Source organism: Leucoraja erinacea, chromosome 9 (genome assembly GCF_028641065.1).
Source record: "Leucoraja erinacea ecotype New England chromosome 9, Leri_hhj_1, whole genome shotgun sequence".
Classification (NCBI taxonomy): Eukaryota; Metazoa; Chordata; class Chondrichthyes; order Rajiformes; family Rajidae; genus Leucoraja; species Leucoraja erinaceus.
The window spans coordinates 29,838,373-29,865,723 of NC_073385.1; the positions used below are offsets into that span (position 1 = coordinate 29,838,373).

A 27,351-nucleotide genomic window follows, 5' to 3' on the forward strand; every position below is an offset into this window, starting at 1 on the left:
GCTGGTAAATAGGATTAGCATAGATGTGTACTTAAAACCAGCATGAATGTGGGGAGCTGAAAGAGTCTTGTGTGGTGCAGTATCACTCTGGCTCTGGCGCATTTCTTGGTTTGTGATGTAAAACATATCTCATGCAGCTTATGGTTGATACAAGGAACTGCAGATGCTGGAATCTTAAGCATAAAGCAAAGTGTTGGAGTAATTCATTGGGTCAGGCAGCTTCTGAAGAAGGATCCAATCCAAAACATAGCCTATGTATGGTCTCCAGAGATGCTGCACGCCGTGCTGAGTTACACCAGCAGTTTGTGTTTTTTTGCTTGTGCAATTAATGTTGTTTAACCTAGATTTTAAAATAATTTGCCAAATAGATTTTGATCCTCAAATATCACTCGTATTTATCACCAGGAAATTGTAATTTTTAACAGTATTTATGGAATATTACAGAACAGTTTCAGAATTTACTGTCAGAAAGATTGCATTTAAATGTACTTGTATATTGCTTTTTTAGGATTCAATAAAAGCCAATCAGAATGAAGAATCACAAATTAGGTAAGTATGATTGATAATTGTTAAAAGTGGTAAATATAATCAACAATTTTCTGACATTCATTTTACTTTCAGACTTGAAACAAAAGAACAAGAAATTAATAGCTTGAAGACGACATTGACAGATAGTAGAGAAGCAGTTGCTGGCTATATGATAAAATTGCAGGTAATTTTATAAACACGATTCACTGCATCATTCAGTTTGTGATTCTGAAACTAAAGTAACTGCTTTAATTATTTTTGATAGGATCTTCAGCATCAAAATGCAGAACTGAAAATTCTGTTTCAGCAGTTGCAGGATAAAACTAGTGAACAGGTAAAATTAGTGAGGTTAATTAGTATCACAGTAGATGCCGTTCCGATTGAGTGCCGTGTCTTGCTTTAATAGTGCCATGCATTCCTCATATGCTTATTATGCCTTTTTAATATTTCATTTTTGATTCCTTGATACAGGACTCTGCGTTGCTCAAAAGTGAAGTACTATTGAATGTGTAAGTGAATAGTAAGGCACATTTTTAGTTTCACTGTTTCAGAATTGTTTATTTCTATAACAATAATGCGATCAAATAAAAATCCACTTTCGTCAGGTCATGCTAAGTTTAAAGCATTTATCTATCTGATAAGAAATTTAATTCTCCTAATTTAAGAACTTCAATGAACTTTACTCGTGTTGTGCCATTGGAGTACATGGTCAGCTGCCACATTCCTTTCACTAATTGACATTGTATTAATGTTAACTTAATTAATAGAGAGACAGCATATTTTCATAATTTCCCTTTATTTCTAATACACTGATTTCAAAACAAAACACTACTCCTGGAATGAATGGAGTGTATATCTCTTCTGACTGAGAGTTTCAGTGATCTTAAATTAAACTTGTTTAGCTGAAGTGTAAATGGCAAAATATTACTTTGTAAAATTATTTGGCGTTTGCAGTATTGTGTGCAGCTCTGGTCACTCCCATTACAGGAAGGATGTGGAGGCTTTAGAAAGGGTGCAGAATGATGCTGGGATTGGGGGGAAATTTGCTGCAGGGAGTGGTTGGACAGACTTGGATTGTTTTCTCTGGAATGTTAGATGTTGAGGGGAGACCTGATATAAGTAATTAAAAATTATAAGAGGCATGCCTTGTGTAAACAGTCCGAACCTTTGTGCCATGGTGTAAATATCAAATACGAGAGAGCATAGGTTTAATGTGAGAGGGGAAAACTTTAAAGGATATATACGGAGCAAGTTTTTTTTACACAGTGTGGTGAGTGCCTGGGACACGATGCCATGAGTGGTGATGGAAGCAGATACATTAGTGGCATTCAAGAGACTTTTGGATAAGCACATGGATGTGGGCCAAAAGGCTTGTACTGTACTCTTCTATGATCCACTATTTACTATCTGTTGCCCTACCTAACCTAACTAAATAATTGAAGTTTGTTTTGACTAACCATCTCTGGGTTATGAATACCCAACTTGTGGTGACACAGTGGTGCAGAGGTAGAGTTACTACCTTACAGTATCAGAGACCCGGCTTTGATCTGGACTCTGTACGGAGTTTGTACATTCTCCCCGTGGCCACATGCGTTTTCTCCAGATGCTCTGGTTTCCTCACACACTGGGATCTGTATCTCCAAAATTGAACCATTCTGTTATCTAGGGACTGTCTACATATACTACGGTATGGGAATTTACAACTAATCATGTGGATGATTTCTGTAGTTTAATTAGTCTTATGTGTAGGAAAGAACTGGAGATGCTGGTTAAAATTGATGGTAGACACAAAATGCTGGAGTAATTCAGCGGGACAGGCAGCATCTCTCTCGATCCAAAACCCATTCCTTCTGTCCCGCTGAGTTACTCCAGCATTTTGTGTCCACCTTTAATTAGTCTTATATTTGTGCTGACTAGTTAAAGCCCATTTCCTGTAACATATTCTTCCAAATTAAATTAAAACGCTATTCCAACCTTACTTTCTCCGCATCCCTTAAATATCTTGTATAACACTATAACATTTCTGTTGTCTGTACATTTAAAAGCTCAGGTTTTTACTTGCTCTCTAGGCAGCTGATACGTGCTATAATTTTAATGTAATCTGCCCCTTGAGGATTTTTTAATTTACCTGGATCACCATGTTTTTATCAGTGATATTTGGAGTTCAAATTGACTGCCATCTCTTAACAATTACTGCACTTAAAAAGTGCCTTGGCACTAATAATGCTTTACAATTCCTTGGGATATGAAAGATCCTCCATCAAAGCAGCTCTTAGACTCGGATTAATTATCAGCATTAGTACGAAGCAGAAGACTTCAACAGTCGCTTTGTATAGTCAATAACCTGTAGTTGGTAAAAGGCAAAGTGTTCTGTGGGGAACATAAAGTGAAATTATTTAAAAAGAAAGTCAATTGATTCTACTTTATTATTGTGCTTTCCACCTCAGTGCATCGAGGCTGCCCTAAAAGAAATTGAGGTTGAGATTCTCATTCAATTATTAAAAATGTTGTCGAAAGTAAAATTTATTATTGTCAACAATTTTTTAAGTTGCATTGTAAGCATTTGTAAAATTCACTGCTCACATCTTTGTTGTATTTTAAGGCTTTCAGAAAAAGACCAAGAAATTGATTCTTTACATCGGGAAATTGAGCCTCTAAAAGCAGCTGTTAATCAGCAACGGATGAAAAACAATGCAAGTATAATTTAATTCATGCTTTATTGCAACACATGATAGTCTAAATTCAGCGATTGAGGTTTACAACAGGAAACTTAAAAAAAAAAAAAAAACCCAGTATATTTGTGAACTCCAAGAATTCTGAATCCATGCATCCATTGGATTAATCTGGAATGTGCTAATAAATTTAGGCAATTGGAAGGCACTGGAGGAGGGAAAAGGTGGCCAACTTCCTGAACAAAAAGATGTTTTGTGGGATGGGGCACCAGAGTTCTGAAATTTAAATTTTCCATACATTTGAGATTTAAATGTGATAGCATTTCTAATAAACAAATATGAAATAATGAACAGTTGAAAAGCGATGATATAATGGTAGGAAGTGGTTTCCATTCTACGGTAATCAATGAAGCAAATGTCATAATTTTTTTTAATTTATCAGCAAAATAATGGAAGATATCGACAAATGGAAAGAAAATTGGTTTTCTCATTGCCATATGAAATCATTTGAGCCATTCCTGAGTGTCCATTAATATTTGTATGAACTTTACTGTTCATGAAATAAGTCTGTTTAACAATTCATTTTCTTCCAGTAAACCATTTAGCTGATTCCCCAATAAGGCATTCTTCATCTGGCTCTCTGCAGTCTTTTGGTACTTACTCTTAATTTCTGTGGAAATTTCTACTTTTCTTGCAATTATGTTGCAATACTAGAAATGTGTAGCTTAATCAGTGAAGAAGAAAGATGGGTGAAATGCTTTCTTGTAACTGGCATTTGCAGTTTAACATTTTGTTTTCCAGTTCTGTGCTGCAGACCTTCATAGCTTTGTATCTAACTAACATAAAATTGTGAAAACTTGCTTTTGTCACTTTTTGCCAACAGCTCTTCCTTTCATCGTAGATGTTGCTTATCCCCAACTTCCCCTTTCAGTCCCTTTGTCAACTGGAACAAAGTGCTTAATAAACATTTTAACTATTTGCACTTTAAATTCACAATTATTAATTCCCCTTTTTTATTAAGAAAATCTAATAATTTACAAAATTTCTTGGCTGAACTGAAATAGTTCTTTCTAAAAATAATTAGGAACTTCGAGAGAAAAACTGGAAAGCAATGGAAGCATTGACATCAACTGAAAAAATGTTGCAGGACAAAGTGAACAAGACAGCCAAGGTTGTAATAATGTGATTTTTTTTTTTAAACTGTAGATAATTTCTGCTGCAGTCTAAAAACAAATAACTTTAAATTTAAGGCACTAGCACCTAACCATTCTGCACTGCTTGTTGTGCTCCTTTAGATCTTGATTTAATATATGCATGTCTATTTTGTTGGTCTTGTTTCAAATTTTATAAATGAAAGATGGTCGTATGCTATTTTTTGCTTGCCAGTTTTGTTTGTCACCCTCTGGTCTTATTTTTCTTTTTCTTGATCCTGTCTCTTTCAACCCTAATCCCAATCCCCCGACTGCTAAACACAGCCAACCTCCAGATAAACGCCTTGATATTCCTCTGTAACTGCTACTTTTGAGGTGTGTGAAGGAACTTTTGTGCTTTTTCTCCCCTATTTTTTCACTGCAAGAATGCCTTGTCAAATTACCTCCCCCAGTGTATTGCTGAGAATAAAGGATCAAGTGGGCAAATTGCACCCTGCCCTTTAGGCCAAACAAATTGGTATACCATTGCTTGCTTGCTTGCTGGATCGGTACTTTATGGACATAGTTTGGCTATAACACTAAATGTATTTATTTATTTCTTGAAACAGGAGAGCAATCAGCAAGTGGTTGCCATACAGTCGCAATCAAGAGATGTTATGAAAAGACTCTTTCCCAAGGTGTTGGTGTCTTCTGCCATGGTAACCATTTGTCATTTCTACTATTAGAAAGTTGTTGTTAAACAGTTGGGGATGATATTTGTTTAATGCACCTGTCTTTTAATCATAAGGACATTGTTAATTGGTAAGGAAATTATGCTTTATTTTCCCAAATTGTTTATATTTTCTTATATTATCAGCAGTTAAGAACAAGTTTATATAATTGAGACAAAATTATAATTGTTCTGAAGATATTTTTTCCATCTTGTTAAAAGTAGCTGCTCTTTTTATTTGTAGGATTATGCAGATTGGCTGCAGGAATTTGAGAGCGCAGCACAGCAGATACTATCTTCCCTGCTAGAAGAGCAAACCCAGGTTTGCATGTTTGAAAGCCATATTCTGGCATAGTTTAATCTATTAGAGCAAAATGTATGCTCATTAATTTGTCTATATTACCTCATTACACACCAACTTGCTGTTCAAAATAGGTTTCTGCCCATTAATGGTGACTAAAACTGTTTGGATAAGATACCCTCTGGTGTGAGAGTTTGCTGCCAAACACAAGTCTGTGTAAGTGAAAATAAACAGAAAATAATAAATGAAGGAAAATAAATGTTCTTGGAATGTGAAATGACCTCAAAGTTTTTAAAATTTTTAAATTTCTCTTCCACTGCTGTTTTGTGGAACATAAGCAAATATCTTTTCGCTCATCAGTACTGAGATTAAATAAAAAGGAATAACATCTTTTGTGGTGATTACCTAAAACTACCTCTTGTAGATGTTGAGCATTTATAACCATATAACAATTACAGCACGGAAACAGGCCATCTCGACCCTTCTAGTCCGTGCCAAACACGTATTCTCCCCTAGTCCCATACACCTGCGTTCAGACCATAACCCTCCATACCTTTCCCGTCCATATAACTATCCAATTTATTTTTAAATGATAAAAACGAACCTGCCTCCACCACCTTCACTGGAAGCTCATTCCACAAATGAGACTAATGAAGATTAGTTTCTGGGGTTTTTCCCTCCTCTTCTTTGAACTGTTAGCAGAAAGAAGCCAGTAAAAAGAAAGATTACCAAATGTAGATGGTACACAAAATAATCCCAACAATGATTAAACTGGATCTTCAATTCATTATCATTCCTTAAACTCAGCTGACAGGATGTTCAGTCTGCTTAATCCCACCCCGCTCCATAAGACAAATCACAATTTCCTTATACTCAAACAAGTTCATTCAACGTGCATGGTTTGCTCTTGACTGTCCTTATGGATTTGAGGATATATTCTGAAACTGGAACACTGTGATGTTTTAATTTCATCACATTTTCAGTAGATAGAATTATTCTTAGGAGTTTAAATATGTTTTAGACAATAGGTGCAGGAGCAAGCCATTTGGCCCTTCGAGCCAGCACCGCCATTTACTGTGATCATGGCTGATCCACAATCAGTACCCCGTTCCTGCCATCACCCCATATCCCCTGACTCCACTGTCTTTAAAAGCTCTATCTAACTCTCTCTTGAAAGCATCCAGAGAATTGGCCTCCACTGCCTTCTGAGGCAGAGAATTCCACAGACTCACAGCCTTCTGTGTGAAAAAGTGTTTCCTCATCTCTGTTCTAAATGGCTTACCCCTTATTCTTAAACTGTGGCCACTGGTTCTGGACTCCCCCAACTTCTAATAATAATAATAATAAATACTTTATTGATCCCCTCAGGGAAGTTCAGATGTCCAGAAGCCCCCAACCAACAAACCCACAGATTCAAAACGAACGTAGACAGAAAATACATAGAATACACTGTGGACACTATCTGAGAGTAATAAATACTAAAAAAGACCAATAATTAACAATTAAAAATTAAAAATTGCAAAAATGCATCCCCCTACAGCCTAGTGGTCCGAATTATAAAATCTAATGGCTGCAGGGGTGAAGGATCTCCTGGACCGCTCCGTTCTACAGGGCAGGGAGAGGAGCCGGATGTTGTTCCGAGTGCTCTTTTGACTCTCCAGAATTACATGGAGGGGATGCCCGGGGTTTTTCAGGATGACCTGCACCTTGTGCCTCATACGCCTCTCAAGCACATCCATCCCACAGTCTACTCTCTGGAACGTTTCCTGCCTCTAGCATATGTCCAAAACCTTAATAATATATTTCAATAAGATTCCCTCTCATCCTTCTAAATTCCGGAGTATACAAGCCCAGCCACTCCATTCTATCAACATATGACGGTCCCGCCATCCCAGGAATTAACCTCTTGAACCGACGCTGCACTCCCTCAATAGCAATTATGTCCTCAAATTTGGAGACCAAAACTGCACACAATACTCCAGGTGTAGTCTCACTGGGGCCCTATACAACTACAGAAGGACCTCTTTCCTCCTATACTCAACTCTTTGTTACGAAGGCCAACATGCCATCCGCTTTCTTCACTGCCTGCTGTACCTGCATGCTTACTTTCAGTGACTGATGCTCAAGAGCCCCCAGATCTTGTTGTACTTCCCCTTTTCCCAATGACACAATTCAGATAATAATCTGCCATTCAGATAATAAACTGAGCTCTATCATTTTGTCTTTCCCAAGGAGAGTAGACATCGGTGGTAATGCTAACATTTAATGTCCATCTTTCATTGCTCTGAATTGAATTAGTTAAGAGATGACCAAAAAGGACTGACAATAAATTAACTCTATGAAGGGGATCATTGCTTTCTTCCATTGTACTTGAATTAGATCCCCATTCTTTTTATTGGCACTAAACCCAATGTTGTTGAATAAGTGTTTCCAAATCACTTCAATGTAATTTGACCCTATGTCAAAAATGTTATGTTTATCAGACATGGTGTTTATCAGTGCACAGTTAGTAAAACTGCTACCTCACAGCTCCAGGAAACCCAGGTTCAATCCTAATCTCCAGTATTATCAATGTCGAGTTTGCATTTTTTCCCTGTGCCTATATGGGTTTCCTCCCATATCCTAAAATGGTCACTCCAAATTTCCTCAAATGTGGTGATGAGTGTGGGGAGAGTTGGTGGGAACGTTGCATGAATAACATGGGGTTTTAGGGTAGGATTAGTACTATTTTTAAAATAAAAACTAGGACCTTGATGGTTGGCACAAACTTAGTGCGCTGAAAGGTCTGTTTTCATGCTGTATCTCTCCAACTATGACAGGTTAGGGTTACAAACCAAGACCATTAAGTTGACAGACAAGAAAATGGGGAGGCAATAAAGAAAATCATGCATTGTATTCACATCTTGGATATTTTGGTCATGTGGACCATGCAGGTGAACAGACCACAATTATGTGCAGCAAGGGCATGAAAAGCAGAACGGACTCGAAACACGTATCAGTTGATTGGCTTTCTTTTTGAAGAAAAATGGGAATTCTAGAAGACTGGAAAATTGCTTGCCCGTTTGGTAACGGAGCTATAGCGGTCCTTGAATAATCAGTCTGGTGTGAGTGGCTCAGTTGCGGTAGAAATGCAGATCTGTGTTGGCATTTTATGTAATCTGCCCTACTTTAATGAATGTTGTTTCATTGATGTATATTTTGGACCATTTGACCCAAGGTTTACACCATCTGGAATGAATTAAAGGAGAAGTTAAAATGAACTGGACATATTTCAAAGGCGAGCAAAGAGAAAGTTTAGGTTAATGCTTACTAGGCGATTACAGATTGTTAATATCCATTCAGTAGAAAAGGGGGAAGCATTCCATTTCTTTATGATACCGTAACATAAAAGGTTGAATTAAGGATTGCAAAAAAAATTTATGCGTACAAATTAATTTAAATGATCTGCCTTTTTACACCGATATTGCTACACCTTTAATGAGGTTTGTTGCCTCTTTGGGCTTTCTGCAATCAGTAAAAACTGTTTACCCTCCTTTTGCTTTCCCCTCATTTTTCATCTGCATTTGTTGCCAACTTTTGATGACAGTTGTAGCAGGAGTATCGTGACAGTAACTTTCCTTCTTGGTTCCTTTTATCACGCATGTAAATTCTCCATCTTTCCCTGTCGTCACATATCCATTCCATCTGCAAACAAAGGCGATCTTCCACTTGTGCAGCCGGCTATGTAATCCCTTTTCTGTCTGCCTTTTGGTCCAATGGCATCACAGGTATATGGGATGTTGCAGAAGGCTTTCGGCATGCTGACTTTCATCAGTCAGGGTAATGAGTACAGAAGATAGTTACAGGTATACTAGACGTTAGTGACGCCGCACTTGGAATATTGCGTTCCATTTTGGTCATCATGCTAAAGGCAAGATGCTATTAAGCTGGAATGAGTGCAAAGAAAATTTATGAGGATATTGCCAGGATTTAAGGGCCTGGGCTGTAGTGAGAGATTGGGCAGCCTACGACTTTATTCTTTAGAATGTAGGATGCTGAGGAGTGATCTTACAGAAGTGCAAAAAATCATGAGGGGAATAGATAGGGTGAATGTGCAGTCTTTCCCCGAAGTAGGGAAATCAAAACCAGAAAGCAGAAGTCTGAGGTGAGAGGGGAAAGCTTTAAGAGGAACCTGAGGGGAACCTTTTCTACTCAAAAGGTGGTGGGTATATGGAATGAGCTTCCAGAGGAAGTAGTTGAGGCAGGTCAGTTAAAAGACATTTGGATAGGAAAGCTTTTGAGGGATGCGAGCCAAACACAGGAAAATTTGACTAATTTATAGGGGGCTTCTTGGTCAGCGTGGACGAGTTGAGCTGAAAGGCCTATTTCCATACTGTATGACACTAATGTCCAGACTTCACATTTCTGATGTTTTTCTTTTCATTTTATCTATTCACCCTAAATACTTATCGCCTCCATTTTTGTAACGCTTTTTAAAATGTGTGTTTTTGAATCTCTTTCTCTCTCTTCTTCCACCGTTTTGGCTTGGCATCTGATTTGGTGGATTTACTTTGGTGTGTAAGTATGCTTAAAGTGCAAGTTGTGTTATTTATTGGTGACCTTTTAAAATGTAGGTCCTGGAACAAAAAGAAAAGGAAACTGAAGAGATGCAGGCAATGTTGCAGTTGGAATGTGAAAAGTACAAGACAGTTCTTGCAGAAACAGTAAGTTTTACTGTTTGTTTCCACTGGAGTCTGGTGTTCAAACTGTTTATTCTTCTCAAAGAATTAAAGTATTTCAACAACATTTCCTGCAGGAAGGAATTTTGCAGAGGTTGCAAAGCAGTGTTGAAGAGGAGGAAGGCAAATGGAAGATGAAACTGGAAGAATCACAGAAGACATTAATGCAGGTATCCAACTTGAACAATAACTTGCACTGACTTCAGGAATACAAGTTTGCAAAGACCAATTCATTGATATTCTTCTTATTTGGCAATTGGCCTGCTTCTCATTTGATTCGGTGTGCAATGTAATGTTAAGAGTAAGTCAGTATGTACTCATCATGGATCAAGGAAAACACTGCCAAAGAATGTGAAACGCTGATATTCTCTCTTAATTTCCCCTCGCTTCACCAAAGAGTGGTCTTAATAATATTTTACTGGTATTTTTGATTTTGATATTAGAATCTCTTGCCAATTAATGTTATTTCCCAAACTGAACATCAGATTTAATTTTACCAATATTCAAATATTCTACTTTGTCTTTTTATGGAAGTGGAGGCAAAAAAGAAGGCTTAAGAGGAAACGTATCATCAGAAAAAAAAAATGCAAGCAAATCAAACCAATACCAGAGGCTCATTCAGTGATCAATGTAGCTTTACTTGCAGTTAGATTAAAGTTCCCCGGAAACTCCATGTTACCCCTAAACTTCTGTACCTAGTCCCATATTCTCAAGTCATGTCCCCATATAACTATCCAATTTTTGATAAAAACAACCTTCCTCCACCACCTCTCAGTGGAAGCTCATTCCACACAGCCACCAAAAAGAAGTTATCCACATGTCAACCCCTAAACTTCTGTCTAATCCCTCTCATCCCCTTTTTGCAGACCTCTCTCAGTGGGAAAGCTCAAGTCCCCCCTTAACCTTCTGCGCTCCAAAGAATAAAGCCCTAACTTGTTCAACCTTTCTCTGTAACTTAGTTGCTGAAACCCAGGCAACATTCTAGTAAATCTCCTCTGTACTCTCTCTATTTTGTTGACATCCTTCCTATAATTAGGCGACCAAAATTGTACCCCATACTCCAGAATTGGCCTCACCAATGCCTTGTACAATTTTAACATTACATCCCAACTTCTATATTCAGTAGCACTAGCAATTTGTCCTTGTTGAAGCAATGAACAAGAAAGCACACCAACGCCTCTACTGCATGATGCAGCAAGAACATCTGGACAACCTACTTCTTGTTTCTCTTCCTTGGGGCCACTCATTTCAAATGGTATTAGCGCGAACAAGGGATTTGATGGGACATGGATGTGGTGGGCCAAAGGACCTGTTTTTGTAATTTTATCTATTTTTTTCCTCTGCCTGCATGTGCGTAAGCTGTAGATGACCACCATCTACTTAAACTTGTTATTGTCATAGTACTCAGCCTTTTGTTACTACATTTTCAATACTAGAACTCTTTCTGTTGATGGTGGTATCTGCATTGTGGCTAAGGATGTAAGGAGATCCTGAAATAGGGTGTGCATTCAACCAAATTGACTTGCTACACCACATTTTGTTACCTAACATTTAGCATAAATAGAATTTAATTCAGTACAAATATCCATCAGAATCTGACAAAAATATGAAAATTGTATTTCAGCTACGCTAATAAGTTTTAATCTTCAGACAAGTAATAAATCGGACAACTTTGCCTCAAATTTTTAATGTTTCATATATTATATTTCAGATGCAATCATCAGTCCACACATTGGAACAGGAATTGGAAACAACGAAGCATGAAAACACAGAAACTGAAAGTGTAGGTGAATCATTATTGTCCATTCAGGAACCTGAAGTAGCTTCATGTACTTTTGTAAATTGCAGACTTGCGTTTGTAAATCATTTTGAGAAATCACTCGAGGGACAGGCTGACAGTGTGGTTGCAAGAGGATTGGAGGAGAACGTTGGTAAGGTACTGATGTCAGAGGTAGAGGGAAGGGCATTGTTGAATCACAGCTTTGAGAGACAAATGTTATGTTATATTTCAACAGATTAAAATCAAGAGTTGGTCATTACAAAGGAATGGAAGTAGCATATTTGTAATAAATTCATTTGGATTGGGTTTGAGAATTTTTTTTAGGAGTGTAGGCTTAGAGATGGGGAAGAACGTTAACTGGCTTAAGAGATGTTTCCAGAAAAAAGGAGAATGGCAAACTGATTTAGTGATGGCCACGTGTTTACTGCAATAGTTTACACCAGGCAGATTTTGGAATGTAGAGCTTGACTGAGGTATTAAATTAAGTCCAAGATGTCACCATCCATGAGCCAACTTGGCATTGTTATGTAATTGCAATCATCCTCATAAAGTTGGAAGGCCTTGTGTGCTGATGCAATCTGCAGTGACACAGAGGACTTAGATCTGTGGGTCCACAAGAATTCCAAAGGGTATTGTGAGTGGGATGGAAATTTATTGTTGAGGTTCACCCCCTTTTTGATTTAATGGATGGGGAGATAAGACAAACATGAGATTCAATCTCCAGAATTAGTTGTCTCCTATTCCAGCACAGTTACCACCCGACATGTGGAAAATTGTCCTAATCAAGTAGGAAAAATCCAATCCAGTTTAATTATTGCCCAGTAATTAACCAGTCCTAGTTTCTACTCGGAGTCTGAGTTACTACTCTCATCAACAAAGTGATAAAACTTGTCATTGATAGTGCTGTTGAGTGATATTTTCTTGCCAATAACCTAATTACTGACGTTTGTCTAGGTTGAATTTCAGCAGGACTACTTGGCTTTAGGGCTCATCGCAGCCTCGGTCCAAATGTAGACCAGATAGCTGAATTTTGGAAGTGGGGGTGACTGCCTTTGGTATCGAGATAGCATTTTGCTGTGTGTAGCATCAAGCTACCCCAGTAAAACTAAAATCAATGAGTACCAGTGCTCCAGTCGTTGGAGTTGTACCTTACATAAACATGGATGGTGGTGGTTGTGAGAGGTCAATCATCTGAGTCCCAGGTCATCACTGTAGGCTTTCCAGGAAGCAGTCGTTATCGGCACAACCTCCTCTTCATCTTCCTTCCATTGAAGAGATATGTTTGCTGATTTTGCAGTGTCCAATGTGATTACATGCTTCTTAACAAATAAAGTAGTCCAAGGCTGCATTCAGTAAGACCAAGACCACATTTGGCTGCATGAGTGTAATTTCATACTAATGACGTACTGTTCAGATAAGTAAGTGGCTCAAAAATCTGCTTTCATTTTACATATTATTTGTACCAAAAACAATATAATTCTTGCAGCTAAGAAAACAGAACAACCATATTGCATCTGAGTTGGAGAAGGTGGAACTGGAGAGGGCCACTTGTGTAACTGAAGTCAGAGAAGTGAGTCTTACTTTAAATTGGCTGCCTTGATGTCAATGATTTCCTCTACTCTATTGATGTTCACTTTTTTAGGATTGTTGGAACTTAACTAAACTGATGATGGCTTTGCACTTTTCAAACAGTGCATATTGAAAAATATATTCCATTACACAACAATCAAAAAGGCTTAAAACTGCAGTAGTATATTAACCTAATTTAAATATATATGCAGCCATCCCATTAACAGATTAAAATTGGGTTTTAAACTTCATTTCAGCTCAAAGTTCTATTGACTGAATTACAGAAAAGACTTGATGATTCTTGTGCTGAAGCAATAAAACAGAATGAAGAACTAAGTTTGGTAAGAAAATTGTAACTGTTCATACTTTTTTAAGAAGGCGTTGTCGATTTAATGGCAGTGGATAATTGTGCACAATGTGCCCTGTACCAACAGACAATGCTGGGAAAGGTCAACAGATAAGGCAGCACCTTTCCTCATGCTGCCGGACCTGTTGAGTTTTTAGGTATTTTATGGAACACAGACAGACCAGCACAGGGACAGGCCCTTTCGACCCACAGTGTGTTGAACATGATGAAAAAATAAACTAAATTTCATCTGTTTGCACGTGTATCACTCCATTCCCTCCATATCCATATCATATGACTATTAAAACTCTGATCTTGGATGAGGGTGTATTTGTGTGTGTGTGTGTTTTTTCATATGTGATTCACAACTCCTTGAAAACCCGACGCGGTAACGGTGAAATTTGTACATATTGTCGAGATTTACCTCGTGAATTTGAAAATCCCCTCAGCTGAAAATTTGATTCATTATTTCCCGAGTTTTTTTACCTAAATTGTTCACCAATCTGACATCTTTTTAAAATCTAATGTGCTGAAGCAAGCTGGACGATGCCACAATGCCTCCTCTCTCTCCTCCCTCCTCCTCTCCTCCTCTCTCCCCTCTACTCTCTCTCCCCTCTACTCTCTCTCCCCTCCTCTCTCCCTCTCCCCTCCCCTCTACTCCCCCTTTACTCCCCCTTCCCTCTCCCTCTCTCTCTCTCCTCCTCCCTCCTCCTCCCCCCTCCTCCCCCTCCCCCCTCTCCTCCCCCCTCCTCCCCCCCCCTCCTCCTCTACAACCCCCCTCCTCCTCTACAACCCCCTCCTCCTCTACAACCCCCTCGTCCTCATCCCCCCTCTACTCCCTCTCCTCCCCCCCTCTACTTTCTCTCCACCTCCCCCCCCCCCTCTCTACCCCCCCTCTCCTCCCCCTCTCCTCCCCCCCCCTGCCTCTCCCCTCCACCATTTCCCCCCCCCCCCCCCACCTCGTCTCGTCCACCACCTCCCCCTCGGTTTGTTTAAAACTCTTATTTTTTTATGTTGGGAGTGCATATCACACCTAATGATCTGTCTTGTGGATGCATGTAACTGCATACAATCCAATAACAATTTAAACTAAACTAAATTGGTTAAAGTTTTGATCAGGAGGGATATGATAATTTTGATATTTCCTAATAAATTGAAATCCTTGTACAGGATTAATATCACTGAACTGAAATGAAGTGTCTTTACATGCAGATTGAATAGTTCAGTCAGAAGAAGGGTTTTGACCTGAAACGTCACCCATTCCTTCTCTCCTGTATTTTGCTTCTATCTTCAGTTCATTCTAAAATATAAGTAGGATTTAAGAACTGCACAAACAGACTTTGATGATAATCAGATGAATTAGATTTTCATCTTTGCTAAATGAGGCAATGGGAATAATAGAAATGTGTTTGGTTAGGCTTTTGCTCAATACATCTGTGCCTTTGTTAAAGCTTAGCCTGTTAAAACTCTAGTTGATAAGTAATATACAGAACTTAAGACTCCTGTTACGATTATCTTGCTCCTTTCCTGCAGAAAGATCTGTTATGATTATCTTGCTCATTTGTGCTGATTTTGTTCGTATCAGTTTCAGGAAAGAATGGATGGTATTCCAACTGTTTAGATTTTTAAGTTGATGGTGAAAATATCAGCCAAGGTTCCCAGTACTATTTGCTTTTTGAAAGGTCATAAGTGGTAGGATTGGAATTAGGCCATTCGGCCCATCAAGTCTACTCCGCCATTTCAATCATGGCCGATCCATCTCTCCCTCCTAACCCCATTCTCCTGCCTTCCCCCCCCATAACCCTTGACACCCGTACTAATCAATAATCTATTTATCTCTGTCTTTAAAGATATCCATTGACTTGGCCTCCACAACCTTCTGTGGCAAAGAATTCCACAGATTCACCAGAGTTATGTTTGAAGTGCATAAATGTATTAAAATGTGGATTAGTCCAAATTTAGTTGTGATTTTGCCCTGCAGTCTGAATAACCAACCGTTGAGTGGCCACTGTCATCCATTGTGATTGAAGGCGAGGTAACTAAAAGTTGCTTGGCACTAACAGAAACGTTCCTTGTGAGAGGAACAATGATTTTAGGAGAGGGGGGTGATAACTGGCGAATAGGACCAAATTAACTAAACATAATTCTATCTTGTTTTGATGTGTAGCTTAAAAGTCAGTTAAATGAAACATCAATAAGACTGAAGACTGAACAGAACGAGGCACAGAAAGTTGTATCAAACCTATATGAGGTAAGATTACAGTATGTGATACAATGAATACTTTACAAACTGTATGAAAGAAAGAACAACTACTATTACTTTGTTACTCAGCATGTTCGACTTTATCACAACATTATTTTCTGTTTTGTGTAGTATGTGCAGTATTGGTGTATATACGGTGTATGTACGGTGTATATACGTGCATTCCATAACTTAAACGTATAATCTTTAGTGTCATTTAAGCATGAGAAAAGTAGAAAGCAGGCGCTAAAGTTCATATCTGGAGGAACAGATTTTAAATGCAGAGCCTATGTTAAACTTTTGTTGTCAACTACTAATGGGCCTGAACCACTTAGGTAATTTTTCAGCGGACTGCCAGTGACTGTCAAGTTGTCGGCAGTCGCCTGAAAAACCGGCAACTGTAACGGCGACTGTCAGAGTGGAACGCACCCCCACACACCTTACTTCACCAGCCCGTTGTGCAGGCAGGGGACAGGGCAAGCGGGGGGAGCGCTGTCTAAAACAATTCACACGGTGCAAGGCCAAGGTGATACAGACACACGCCGCGATGAACAGGGAGGTTGGCGCTGTAATTAAGACGTCGAGCACAGTGTACGGCTCCTTCGCTCGTGTGTCAAACGATGTAGCTCGTTGTTGTCCTCTGTCGTCGTCCAACATGTTGACAGAATTGTCGCCCGACGCGTCACAGAGTGCATCGCGTCGTCGCTTCCAGGGATCGCCACAAGGAGGCTTCTGTCATGATCCCCAGTGTACTGTAGGTCCTTTAAAAGAGGGCGGGGGGGAGAAGGAGTGGAGACAACTTTTAATAAGCTAGAGATACACGGCTGTGAAACTCGGCAGACATTTAACATTATTGGTCGGTTATCCTTGGTTCTGAAAACTACTGCTTCCCTTTTTTTCCCCAATGAGCCAATGAAATTCACCGGTCAGCCAACCAACGAGAACCTCCGAGAACCTTCGACCTCCTGGCAACCGACTAGGACCTCCTGGCGACCCACCTACGGCACAAGAATGCTCGCTACTCTCCATTGCGGCTTCATTCTAGTCACCGCTAATTTTTCAACATGTTGAAAAAAATCGCAGCGACCATAATGAGGCCACGACTAGTTCCCAGAATGCGAGAACTCCTCACGACCATGAAGGCGACTCCCCGGCAACCACCCGCGAACATGTGGCGACTGCATAGTCTCCTGCAGTCGCCTAAAAAGTCGCCTAAGTGGGACAGGCCCATAAGTATTTAAGTTATGATCTCCATTACAAACAGGATATTGAAACATTGAAGGTGATGCATAAAAATATATGTATAAGGATACCAATGGAACTGACATTATAACTATTAAGGCAAACCAACAGGATTAATGTTTTGTCAATCCAGGAAAGAGAAAATTGAATTTTAACTGAATAAAGGTTGTCCAACAATGATCAATATGGGAAAATAGTTGTTATTGGATAATATCCAGAGGGAGGACCATTGATCCAGTGATATGTTTCAATTCGACAGCGACAATAATGAAATCTGAAATGAAAATGTTAGAATCAGTGAGATTAACTGTGAAATTTTCTGATGTAAGAAAAGTCTAGTTGTATCTCCGATTTCCTTAAGAAATTGCTGTCTTAGACAATAGGTGCAGGAATAGGCCTTTCGGCCCTTCGAGTCAGCACCGCCACTTAATGTGATCATGGTTGATCATCCCCGTTCCTGCCTTCTCTCAATATCCCCCGACTCCGCTATCTTTAAGAGCCCTATCAAGCTCTCTCTTGAAAATATCCAGAGAACCGGCCTCCACCACCCTCTGAGGCAGAGAATTCCACAGACTCACAACTCTCTAAGTGAAAAGGTGTTTCTTCATCTCCGTTCTAAATGCCTTATACCTTGTTCTTAAAATGTGGCCCCCGGTTCTGGACTCCCCCAACATCGGGAACATGTTTCCTGCCTCTAGCGTGTTCAAACCCTTAATAATCTTATATGTTTCAATAAGATACCCTCTCATCCTTCTAAATTCCAGAGTAAACAAGCCCAGCCGCTCCATTCTCTCAGCATATGACAGTCCCGCCATCCTGGGAATTAACCTTGTGAACCTACGCTGCACACCCTCAATAGCAAGTCTTGTTCTGGTCGGATAAAAAATATTTGATCCACCCTAACTGTCTCCTCACTTTTGTCAAATTAGGGATGAACAGTAAATGCTGGAATCATCAGCATATATATTTAAAAGTCAGTCAGTAAAGAATTCAGAAATATCCACCCTGAGGAAGATTAGGGAATAGAACTTGAATTACTTCACTGTCAGAAGCCCAATTGAAGATTGATGTGAGCACTTTTGTTTTCAGATCTCAATGTTGGGGTACAGCTACAAATTAAAACTGTGCCTGATGTATATGACAGAACATGCTAAATCTGAATATCCCCATTTTCTAAAAGCCTAATGTAGTTTTTCTTGGATATTCATACGTTATGTAATTTCGATATTTCTGTTTTACAGGCTCAAGAATCTTTGAACATTATTCACGCAGAGGTCGCAAGAACTATAAAAGACGAGATTGTCGTAGAAAATAGTGATGTTCCAGAAGTAAAAGTGCGTATGAATCTTAATGAGTTATTGCCATTTGTTTGTGTTCCAATTAATGTCATAACTGAGTACAAGCTAAATTAGCTCTCCACCCCTGGTTTTTATGTTGACACGTAGCTCTGATCAGTTATTGTCAACAAATAGAGTGGGTCCTAGAGTATCGTCTGCCACTGAAATGCAGGTTCCCGGAAATCACTGACAGCTGCTAAAGACCCAGATTCCGATTCTGATCAGTTTATGGTCATACACATAAAGGTGCAATGCAATTTCCCGTTCACATGAAGCTCACTGAATATATGGCTATACATACAGTGAATAAGAAGGAACTGCAGATGCTGGTTTAAACCAAAGATAGACACAAAATGCTGGAGTAACTCAGCGGAACAGGCAACATCTCTGAAGAGAAGGAATGGGTGACATTTCTGGTCAAGACCCTTCTTCAGACTGGTTAGTGATAAGGGAAACGAGATATAGACGGTGGTTTGGGGAGATAAAGAACAATGAATGAAAGATATGCAACAAAGTAATGACGATAAAGGAAACAGGCCTTGGTCTATTACATGAAGGTAGACAAAATTGTTGGAGAAACTCAGCGGGTGAGGCAGCATCTATGGAGAGATAGGAGACGTTTCGGGTCGAGACCCTTCTTCAGACTGTGTATTACATTATCTGATGTCTATTACAAACTTCCTGACTCCCACAACTATCTCGACTACACTTCTTCCCACCTTGTTTCCTGCAAAGACTCTATCCCCTACTCCCAATTCCTCCGTCTACGCCGCATCTGTGCCCAAGATGAGGTGCTCCATACGAGAACATCCGGAATATCCTCATTCTTTAAGAAAGGGGGTTCCCCTTTCCCATTATAGATGAGGCCCTCACTCGTGTCTCCTTCGTACCCCGCAGCTCCGCCCTGTGCTCCCCCTCCCCCTAGTCGCAACGGAGACAGAGTCCCCCTATGGACCTTCCACTCCATCAGCCGTCACATACAACACATAATCCTCCAAAATTTCCGCCACCTCCAATGGGATTCCACCACTAGCCACATCTCCCCATCTCCACCCCTTTCCGCCTTCCGCAGAGACCGTTCCCTCTGCAACTCCCTGGTTAGCTTATTCCGTCCCACCCAAACCACCCCTTTCCCAGTACCTACCCCTGCAACCGCAGAAGCTGCAACCTGTCACTATACCTCCTCCCTCGACTCTGTCCAGGGACCCCAACAGTCCTTTCAGGTTAAGTTTCACTTGCACGTCCTCCAACCTCATCTACTGTATCCGTTGTTCAAGATGTGGACTCTTATACATCGGCAAGACCAAATGCAGACTGGGTGCTCGTTTTGTGTAACACCTTCGCTCAGCCCGACTGAACCAACCTGATCTCCCAGTTGCTGGACACTTTAATCCTCCTTCCCATTCCTCCACAGACCTCCATTCTCAGAGTGAGGCTAAATGCAAATTGGGGGAACAGCATCTCATATTTCACAAGGGCAGTTTATAGCCCAGTGGCATGAATATTGATTTCTCTCAGGTAGCCCCGACATTCCCTTTCTCTCTATCCCTCCCCCACCCAAGTCACACTAGCTTCTCATTTTCAAGTTCACATTTATTGTCACAACCAATTAAGGTACTGTGGTGCGTGGGTCCCAAAAGGAGGCACGAAGTCCAGCGTTTGAGAAGCACCTTTATTGTATTCCTCCCAGTTGAAGGGAAGACGAAACCAGAGGAAGATGGCACCCAAACCCTGCCTTTTAAACCCTCCGGCTGAGGGCCGCCTCCGGGCTGCACCATTCCTGTGCCGAGGGGTTCGGCAGTATAATGGCACGACCCTTAGGAGCCGCCACAGGACAGTGAAATTTGTGTTACCATACAGCCATACTAAGTGAAAAGAACACAATACATAAAATAAAATTTAATATAAACATCCACCACAGTGGAATCAACATTCCTCACTGTGATGGAAGGCAATAAAGTTCAGCCATCTTCCTCCTTTGTTCACGCGTGGTCGGGTCCTTTGAACCCTCCGCAGTGCCGCTACAGACGGTTCAATGACCAGGCCCTCTCGTCGGGATGATCAAAACTCCGACATCGGGACGGATTTAAACACTCCGAGCATGGAGTTCCCGAGTCAGACGCTTCTTACCGGAGACAAAAGTCCACAGGCCCCGCGGTCGGAGCTCTTCTTCTGGCAATCCTCAGCAAAGGATCGCAGCTCCGCGGTGTTAAAGTCCGCGCTGCACCTGCGACTTGAAGCTCCAGGCCGGACTCCAGGAAAGGCCGCACAAATCCAGTTGTTAGGGGCAGAGCGGGGGGGGGGGGGGGGGGGGGACAGAGATGAGAATGAGAAAGTCGCATCTCCGTCAAGGTAAGTGACTGAAAAAAAGTTTCCCCCTATTCCCTATTTACCTATTTCCTTCGCTCCATAGATACTGTTGTACCCGCTGAGTTTCTCCAGCATTTTTGTGTACCTTCGATTTTCCAGCATCTGCAGTTCCTTCTTGAACTCTTTTGTCTTGTTGACTATAGGAGCTAGGTTTTTATCCGACAACATGACACAAGGTTCTCTTATCTTTTTCATGTACGTCTTCTTATTGTTGCTGTCGATTTGGCCTCCAACAGTGGCCGTCGGCAAACTTCAAGATGGAGTTAACGCTGTACTTGGTCACAGACATTGATGTACGAGGAGTAGTGCAAGGGACTGAGCCCACAACTCGAGCTTTGCCAGTATTGAGGGTCAGGATGATGTTGATGTTTGGGTACTGGTACCAGTTCTGGCTGTACTAAGGACATTTGTGGGTCTGGCTACGCATCAGACTAGCTCTGACTTGGTGGTTCATATTCGGGCCTAACGGGTGAGCCAGATACCAAATCATCAGTATTTCCCAACTATTAGATGGTGGATTATTGGAGTTTCATTGCATCTGGATTAGCTACGAATATCGTACCAAAAAGTAAACTTACTCTGAATTCATGATTGAATAAATATTCACTAGTTCTACTATTTTTCAGGAACAGTTAAATATCAAGAAGAAGATTTCAGAGGATCTCAATCAGAATATAATTCAACTTCAGCAGCTATTAGAAGCTTTAATGCATCAGTTCTCAAAAGGAAGGGAAAACTCTCAAAATGTTTTTTTCCAGCTTGAACAAAAGGTATAAAACACTGAATTCCTTCTGCAATCTGACTTTGATTTGTGGGTTCTTACTTGATGGGTGCATGAGCTTTTTGACTACATTTTGATGTGGAAACTGAATTAAGTAGTGAGGAAAATAAAGAGTCAAGGAATCATGCAAGTGCCTGGTCAGATAGCTTTTAAACGTTACTGTTCCTGACTCCACCACTTCCTCTGGCAGCTTATTCTAAACACTTACTATTTGTATAAAAAAATTACCCCACAGATCCCCTTTGCCCCTTGTCTCTCTCTGTAAACATATGCCCTCTAGTTTTAGACAGCCCTAGCATGGGGAAACAGAATCAGGATGGAAATCTTCCTTGTCCTTGCCTCATCTATCTATCTATCTATATCATATTCTTATTAAAACTCTGATCTTGTACGTGTGTATATGTGGTTGTCTTTACATCTTCGCAAAAACACTACGCAGTAACAATACCATTTTTACATATTCCGATTGACATATTTCCCCTCGAGGCCGGGATCACCTTATCTGAACATTTCATGCGTTATTTCTTGACATTACTTTAAAAGTAAGTAAAAGTTTAAAAACATCAAAAGACATTGAATTTTAAACGACCAGCTTTCACTGATGACGTCATAATTGCTAGGCTAGCAGTGATCAGCCGAACGGTAGATTTCATCCTATAATTGGCACGTTATTTGCGATTAAAGCATTAAAAATGCCAACTTTCACAAGATTTTTACATATTCTTTCACATTTTTCCTCTCTAGGCAGATAGCACCTTCACTGAACATTTTATGCTTTATTTCTCGACTTATTACTGATTAAAGTAAAAAAAAAAATCAATATACTATGAATTTAAAAGACCAGTTTCAACTGATGACGTCACAATGGCTCTGCTAGCAGTGATCAGCTTTTCATCTCACAGGAGGGGGAGGGCGAATTGCTATTACAACATGCAGGGCAAGTGCAATTGGGGGCTACAGGGAGGGAAAGGGTGCGTTGGGGAGCAGACACAACGGGTCTGCACTTGGTCTGGTATATGGTACTAAAACTCTTCATCTTGTTTGTTTGGATGTCTGTCTGTGAACAAGTGTGTAAGACCCTGAAATTACGCCAAAATGGTACATGATAGCGCTGCAATTTTTGCACTACCTTACTACAATTGTCCCGTGGTGTGTTTCAAAACGTTTAATTCAGATTGATGTTATATTTTACAAGTTATCACATTTTTAAGTTTACAAAACCCCACTTTGAGAAAGGTTTTTTCCAATCTGCACTGGCAGTTACCAACTCTGACGTCCTAATAGGATTGTAGCCCTGCCTGCTACAATGTTGCTATCCCAGTACACTGAGGTCCTTTCGCAAGTGCTATTGCATTTTTTTAAAAGTTTATAATGAGGGAGGGTGAATAAGGGGAAATGAGCCGGCGTGCACAGTTGGGGGCTATGGCTGAGTGGTGGAATATTACGTTGGGAAACGGGTGAGTGACAATAGATAATAGGTGCAGGAGTAGGCCATTTGGCCCTTCGAGCCAGCGCCGCCATCCAATGTGATCATGGCTGATCATCCCTAATCAGTACCCCGTTTCTGCCTTCTCCCCATATCCACTGACTCCGCTATTTTTAAGAGCCCTGTTTAGCTCTCTCTTGAAAGCATCCAGAGAACCTGCCTCCATCGCCCTCTGAGGCAGAGAATTCCACAGACTCACCACTCTCTGTGAGAAAAAGTGTTTCCTCATCTCCGTTCTAAATGGCTTACTCCTTATTCTTAAACTGTGGCCCCTGGTTCTGGACTCTCCCAACATCGGGAACATGTTTCCTGCCTCTAGTGTGTCCAAGCCCTTAGCAATCTTATGTGTTTCATTGAGATATCCTCTCATCCTTTTAAACTCCAGAGTGTACAAGCCCAGTTGCTCCATTCTCTCAGCATATGACAGTCCCGCCATCCCGGGAATTAACCTTGTAAACCTACGCTGTAAATATCCTTCCTCAAATTAGGGGACCAAAACTGCACACAATACTCCAGGTGTGGTCTCACTAGGGCTCACTTTTCTCTATCCCCATTTGTATTAAAATTTTGTAATTGAAGAATAGAAGAAACTTAATTTATTGAATAGAACAGATTGCGAAAGGCAATGCAGTGATTATGGGAACTTACTGTATGCAAATCAGATACCAGATTTTCTACATTTCAATGGATACTGTACTTCTGAAATACTTGCTTTATAATTAGCTTCATGACATTCTGAAAGAGTTGAAAGGTGCTGCAGAGATGCAAATCTTTTCTGTTCTGCCATTTATATCTTTAACCCTTCCCTTCTATTTTTTCATCAGCTACTATCCCTCAATAACATCACTCAGAAAAGGCTGCATTGTTTGCATTATACTGAGACACAGCCCATAACATCCACTGTCTTGATATCTCCCTAAGTTGTTTAACTGCTTTCCTGTATAGCTTCTGCTGAAATTTTCTTTTATTTAATCAAACTGATAAACTATTCTATTAGAATTGACTTGACACTTCCACATGTCATGTTTTTTGCCTCGAACCAAAGGCTTCTTATCAAAGGCATCAGAATGTGGAAATTTCATTTTGCATAGTTATAACTTGACCCCATTGTATCAAAGTTTCACACTGATTTAGACTGTTCAGCGTTTAAAAAGGAAGCAGATTTAGCTATTTTGGTTTGCATGTGAAATTGACCTGCCTGTGAAATTATGGCATTTGTTGTATATATGGTATAGGCTCAAATACACGAGAGAACGCAGCAGATTAAGAGGGAAAGTAGGCCACTTTAGAGTTACAGCTTGCGTGTCTGGCAATGGTTCATTGCTAACCCTCTCTAGTGTACTCTGTAATCTATGCTTGACCCAGGGAAATCTTGATCTAGTTACAAAATCCAATGGGGTTCATGTTATTCAAACTGAGCTCTGGGAATTAAGTGACATGTCTTTCCAATGAACTGAAGGGTTCACTCGTGGGGGTGGAGATACAAACTTTACCTTCTTTGGAATTTACTTATTTTCATTGGAAATTTTAAATATGATTGTGTTCTTCACATGTACAGTGCTTTTCTGCCCTCCGAAGTAATGAAATAAGATGTTTATCATTCTACCTCAAGAAAGTAGAATTGAGTTTTGCGGTATCATGCACCCAGTAACTGTAAAAATTGTTTTCTGCATTTACTTTTTAGGCAATTGGAGCCCAGGCGGAAGGAGCTTCTTTTTGAAGATGGTGCAACGGTTTGCACCACAATTTGCCAAATTAAAGCCTTATTTATGTTTTTTTCACCCTTTCTTAATGGTCAGACACTGAATAGGCCTTTACTTTTGTGTTTTTTTTAAATATTGAATTAAACTACTGATTTGAGAATATTGTAGGCAGCTTGAGAGTTTTTAGTTTTATAATATGCAATATCCAATCTGTACATTCCTAAATGCAAATAAGTTGTCTACATTTTTTTTTGCTAAATGGCTACATTAATTACCATCAAATAATATAATTTGGGCTAAAGAGGGACTAAAATAAATCTAGCAGCACATTTGCTTTTTGGTTTAAATTAAGTAAGTTCAGGGTGAGCTACTTCTAATTTTCAGCCTCAACTGCACTCCAATATTTTGTCACTGACTTATCAAAAAGTCTGAAGAATTTTATAAAATTGACACTCGATAAAAGGGATGCTTGTTTCTCAACTCGGAGACTGAAACTTCATTCAGTAGCACTACGGTATTTTTTATGGTTTGGCCAGATAAAATGTTAATGTAAACAGCAGAATGCCAATTGTTTTTTATAGATGCTCCTCTTGAGGGTTGAATTGTAACATCTTGCAGTAAATATTGAATTGTCATTTATTGCTGACAAAATGGTACAAACTTTTTGTTTCTGTTAAGTGGGCTAAAAATACAACTGATCTGTGATGCATTGGCTACATACTCAAGCTGCGAGTTTAAAAATAAAAGAATGGTTTATAGAAAATAAACAGTTCAATCAACACTGGTTTGATATTCATCTGTTTTCTTCAATGTAGAATTGAATATAATGAAAACTGAAACATTTAAAGAGATGCCAATATTTTTTTTGGTATAATTCAAATGGAGTGTTTTTGTCATGTGCAAAACTAGAACAAAGAAATTCTTACTTGCTGCAGCTTTACCGTTACATTAGATGCAACACAACAATAATAAATATACAGGTAGTTTTTCTCCAATGTGGAGGTTGTGCTTCTAAGAAACCATTAGATATGGAAAATCGCATTATAAAAACAATTGAGTCAAGGTGGAAGAGATTTGGGGGCTTGAGTTTTGGACTCGCAGTAACAAATATTTTTCCATACAGGATTTTCAAAACTAAAGATCTTTTTAATAGCTCTAAGTTTATTTCTGTTACTGCAAACTAAAAATACTAAAGGTACAATGTTTAACAGAGTATCACTGCATAAGTGTTAATAGAAGCAATCATTTGCATTTTAAATGGCCACCACAGTGAAAGTAGCAGATGTATTCTTAAGAGATTATGATGTCTTCTCTGGAGGGAGGATACATGGAAACTTTATTTTCTCAAGATAGCTTTTTTTTCTTCTTACCAATTTCTGAAGTAACTTAAGTAATTCTCTACAAGGCCCAAAGTGCTGGAGTAACTCATCAGGTCAGGCAGCGTTCTGGAGAACATGGATAGAAGACATTTCGGGTCAGGTCCCTTCTTCAGTGGTACTCTCGTTCCCAATCAAATTTGTGCTATAACCAATTAGGCCCGCATAAAACAAATAGTGTTCCCTAATTCACTGATCACATTATATCTGATTCGGGTTGTGGAAACATATTATAGCAGAACTACCTGTATCATAAATTATCAGTTAACATAAGTATACTAGACCAAGATAGTGTAAAAATCAAAGCAGTTAAACAACCAGAGTAGTGCAAAGTCTATTGGTTCAGCAAAGTTGAGGTAGTGTGCTATGGTTGGGTAGTGGTTCAAGAACCTGATAGTTGTTGGGAAGAAGTGTTATTGAACCTGGGGGTCATGGTTCACAGGCTGCTGAACCACCTTCCTGAAGATAGCAGCGAGAAGAATGTGGCCAGAGTGGCGTGGGCCTTTCGATATTAGCTGCCTTCATGAGGCAGCCACTTCAGATTCCTTCATTATTGAGCATTCAAATTTCTTAACCAGGCTGTGAGGAACCCAGTCAGTACGCCAGTGGAGGATTGATAAAGTATTCGACAACATGCCAAATCTTCTCAAACTCCTGAGGAGGTAGAGGCGTCGGTGAGCTTGCGATTACATCAATGTGCTGGGCCTAGGACAGATCTTCAGCGGAGTGCATATCTAGGACCTTGAAGCAGTTAACTCTCTGCTGCCGACCTGTTGATGAAGACTGGTTCATGGTCCCTTGGTTTTCCCTTCCTGAGGTCAACAATCAGCTCCTTGGTCTTGCTGATGTTGGGAGTAAGATTATGATTGTGGCACCGTTTAATCAGATTATCGATCTCAGTCCAGTGACCCGACTCATCATTACCCGTTATTTGTCCAACAACAGTGGTATTGTCTGCAAATGTACGGAGGGCTTTATCTGGCTGCACCGCAATGTGTACAGATAGTAGAGCAGGGGATTGAGCCCACAGGCCTGGGATG

The 27,351-nt window shown here is 39.9% G+C and overlaps 1 protein-coding gene across 4 annotated transcripts in view; it reads left to right on the top strand.

The window, feature by feature from the left end:
• Positions 1-25,716, top strand: part of ktn1 (kinectin 1) — a 100,310-nt gene extending 74,594 nt beyond the window's left edge. For 3 of the 4 annotated variants that reach the window (XM_055640456.1, XM_055640457.1, XM_055640459.1), the window contains 17 exons: positions 509-549; positions 622-712; positions 794-862; positions 1,000-1,037; positions 3,131-3,221; positions 4,285-4,371; positions 4,960-5,049; positions 5,305-5,382; positions 9,975-10,064; positions 10,157-10,249; positions 11,791-11,862; positions 13,346-13,429; positions 13,686-13,769; positions 15,942-16,025; positions 18,500-18,592; positions 21,592-21,735; positions 24,917-25,716. In XM_055640456.1, coding sequence (XP_055496431.1) covers positions 509-549; positions 622-712; positions 794-862; positions 1,000-1,037; positions 3,131-3,221; positions 4,285-4,371; positions 4,960-5,049; positions 5,305-5,382; positions 9,975-10,064; positions 10,157-10,249; positions 11,791-11,862; positions 13,346-13,429; positions 13,686-13,769; positions 15,942-16,025; positions 18,500-18,592; positions 21,592-21,735; positions 24,917-24,952 — 1,365 coding nt within the window. In that variant the 3' untranslated portion in view covers positions 24,953-25,716. The remainder of the gene's footprint in view (positions 1-508; positions 550-621; positions 713-793; positions 863-999; positions 1,038-3,130; positions 3,222-4,284; positions 4,372-4,959; positions 5,050-5,304; positions 5,383-9,974; positions 10,065-10,156; positions 10,250-11,790; positions 11,863-13,345; positions 13,430-13,685; positions 13,770-15,941; positions 16,026-18,499; positions 18,593-21,591; positions 21,736-24,916) is intronic. The other variant, XM_055640458.1, reaches the window with a different exon arrangement.
• The last annotated feature ends 1,635 nt before the right edge of the window (positions 25,717-27,351 follow it).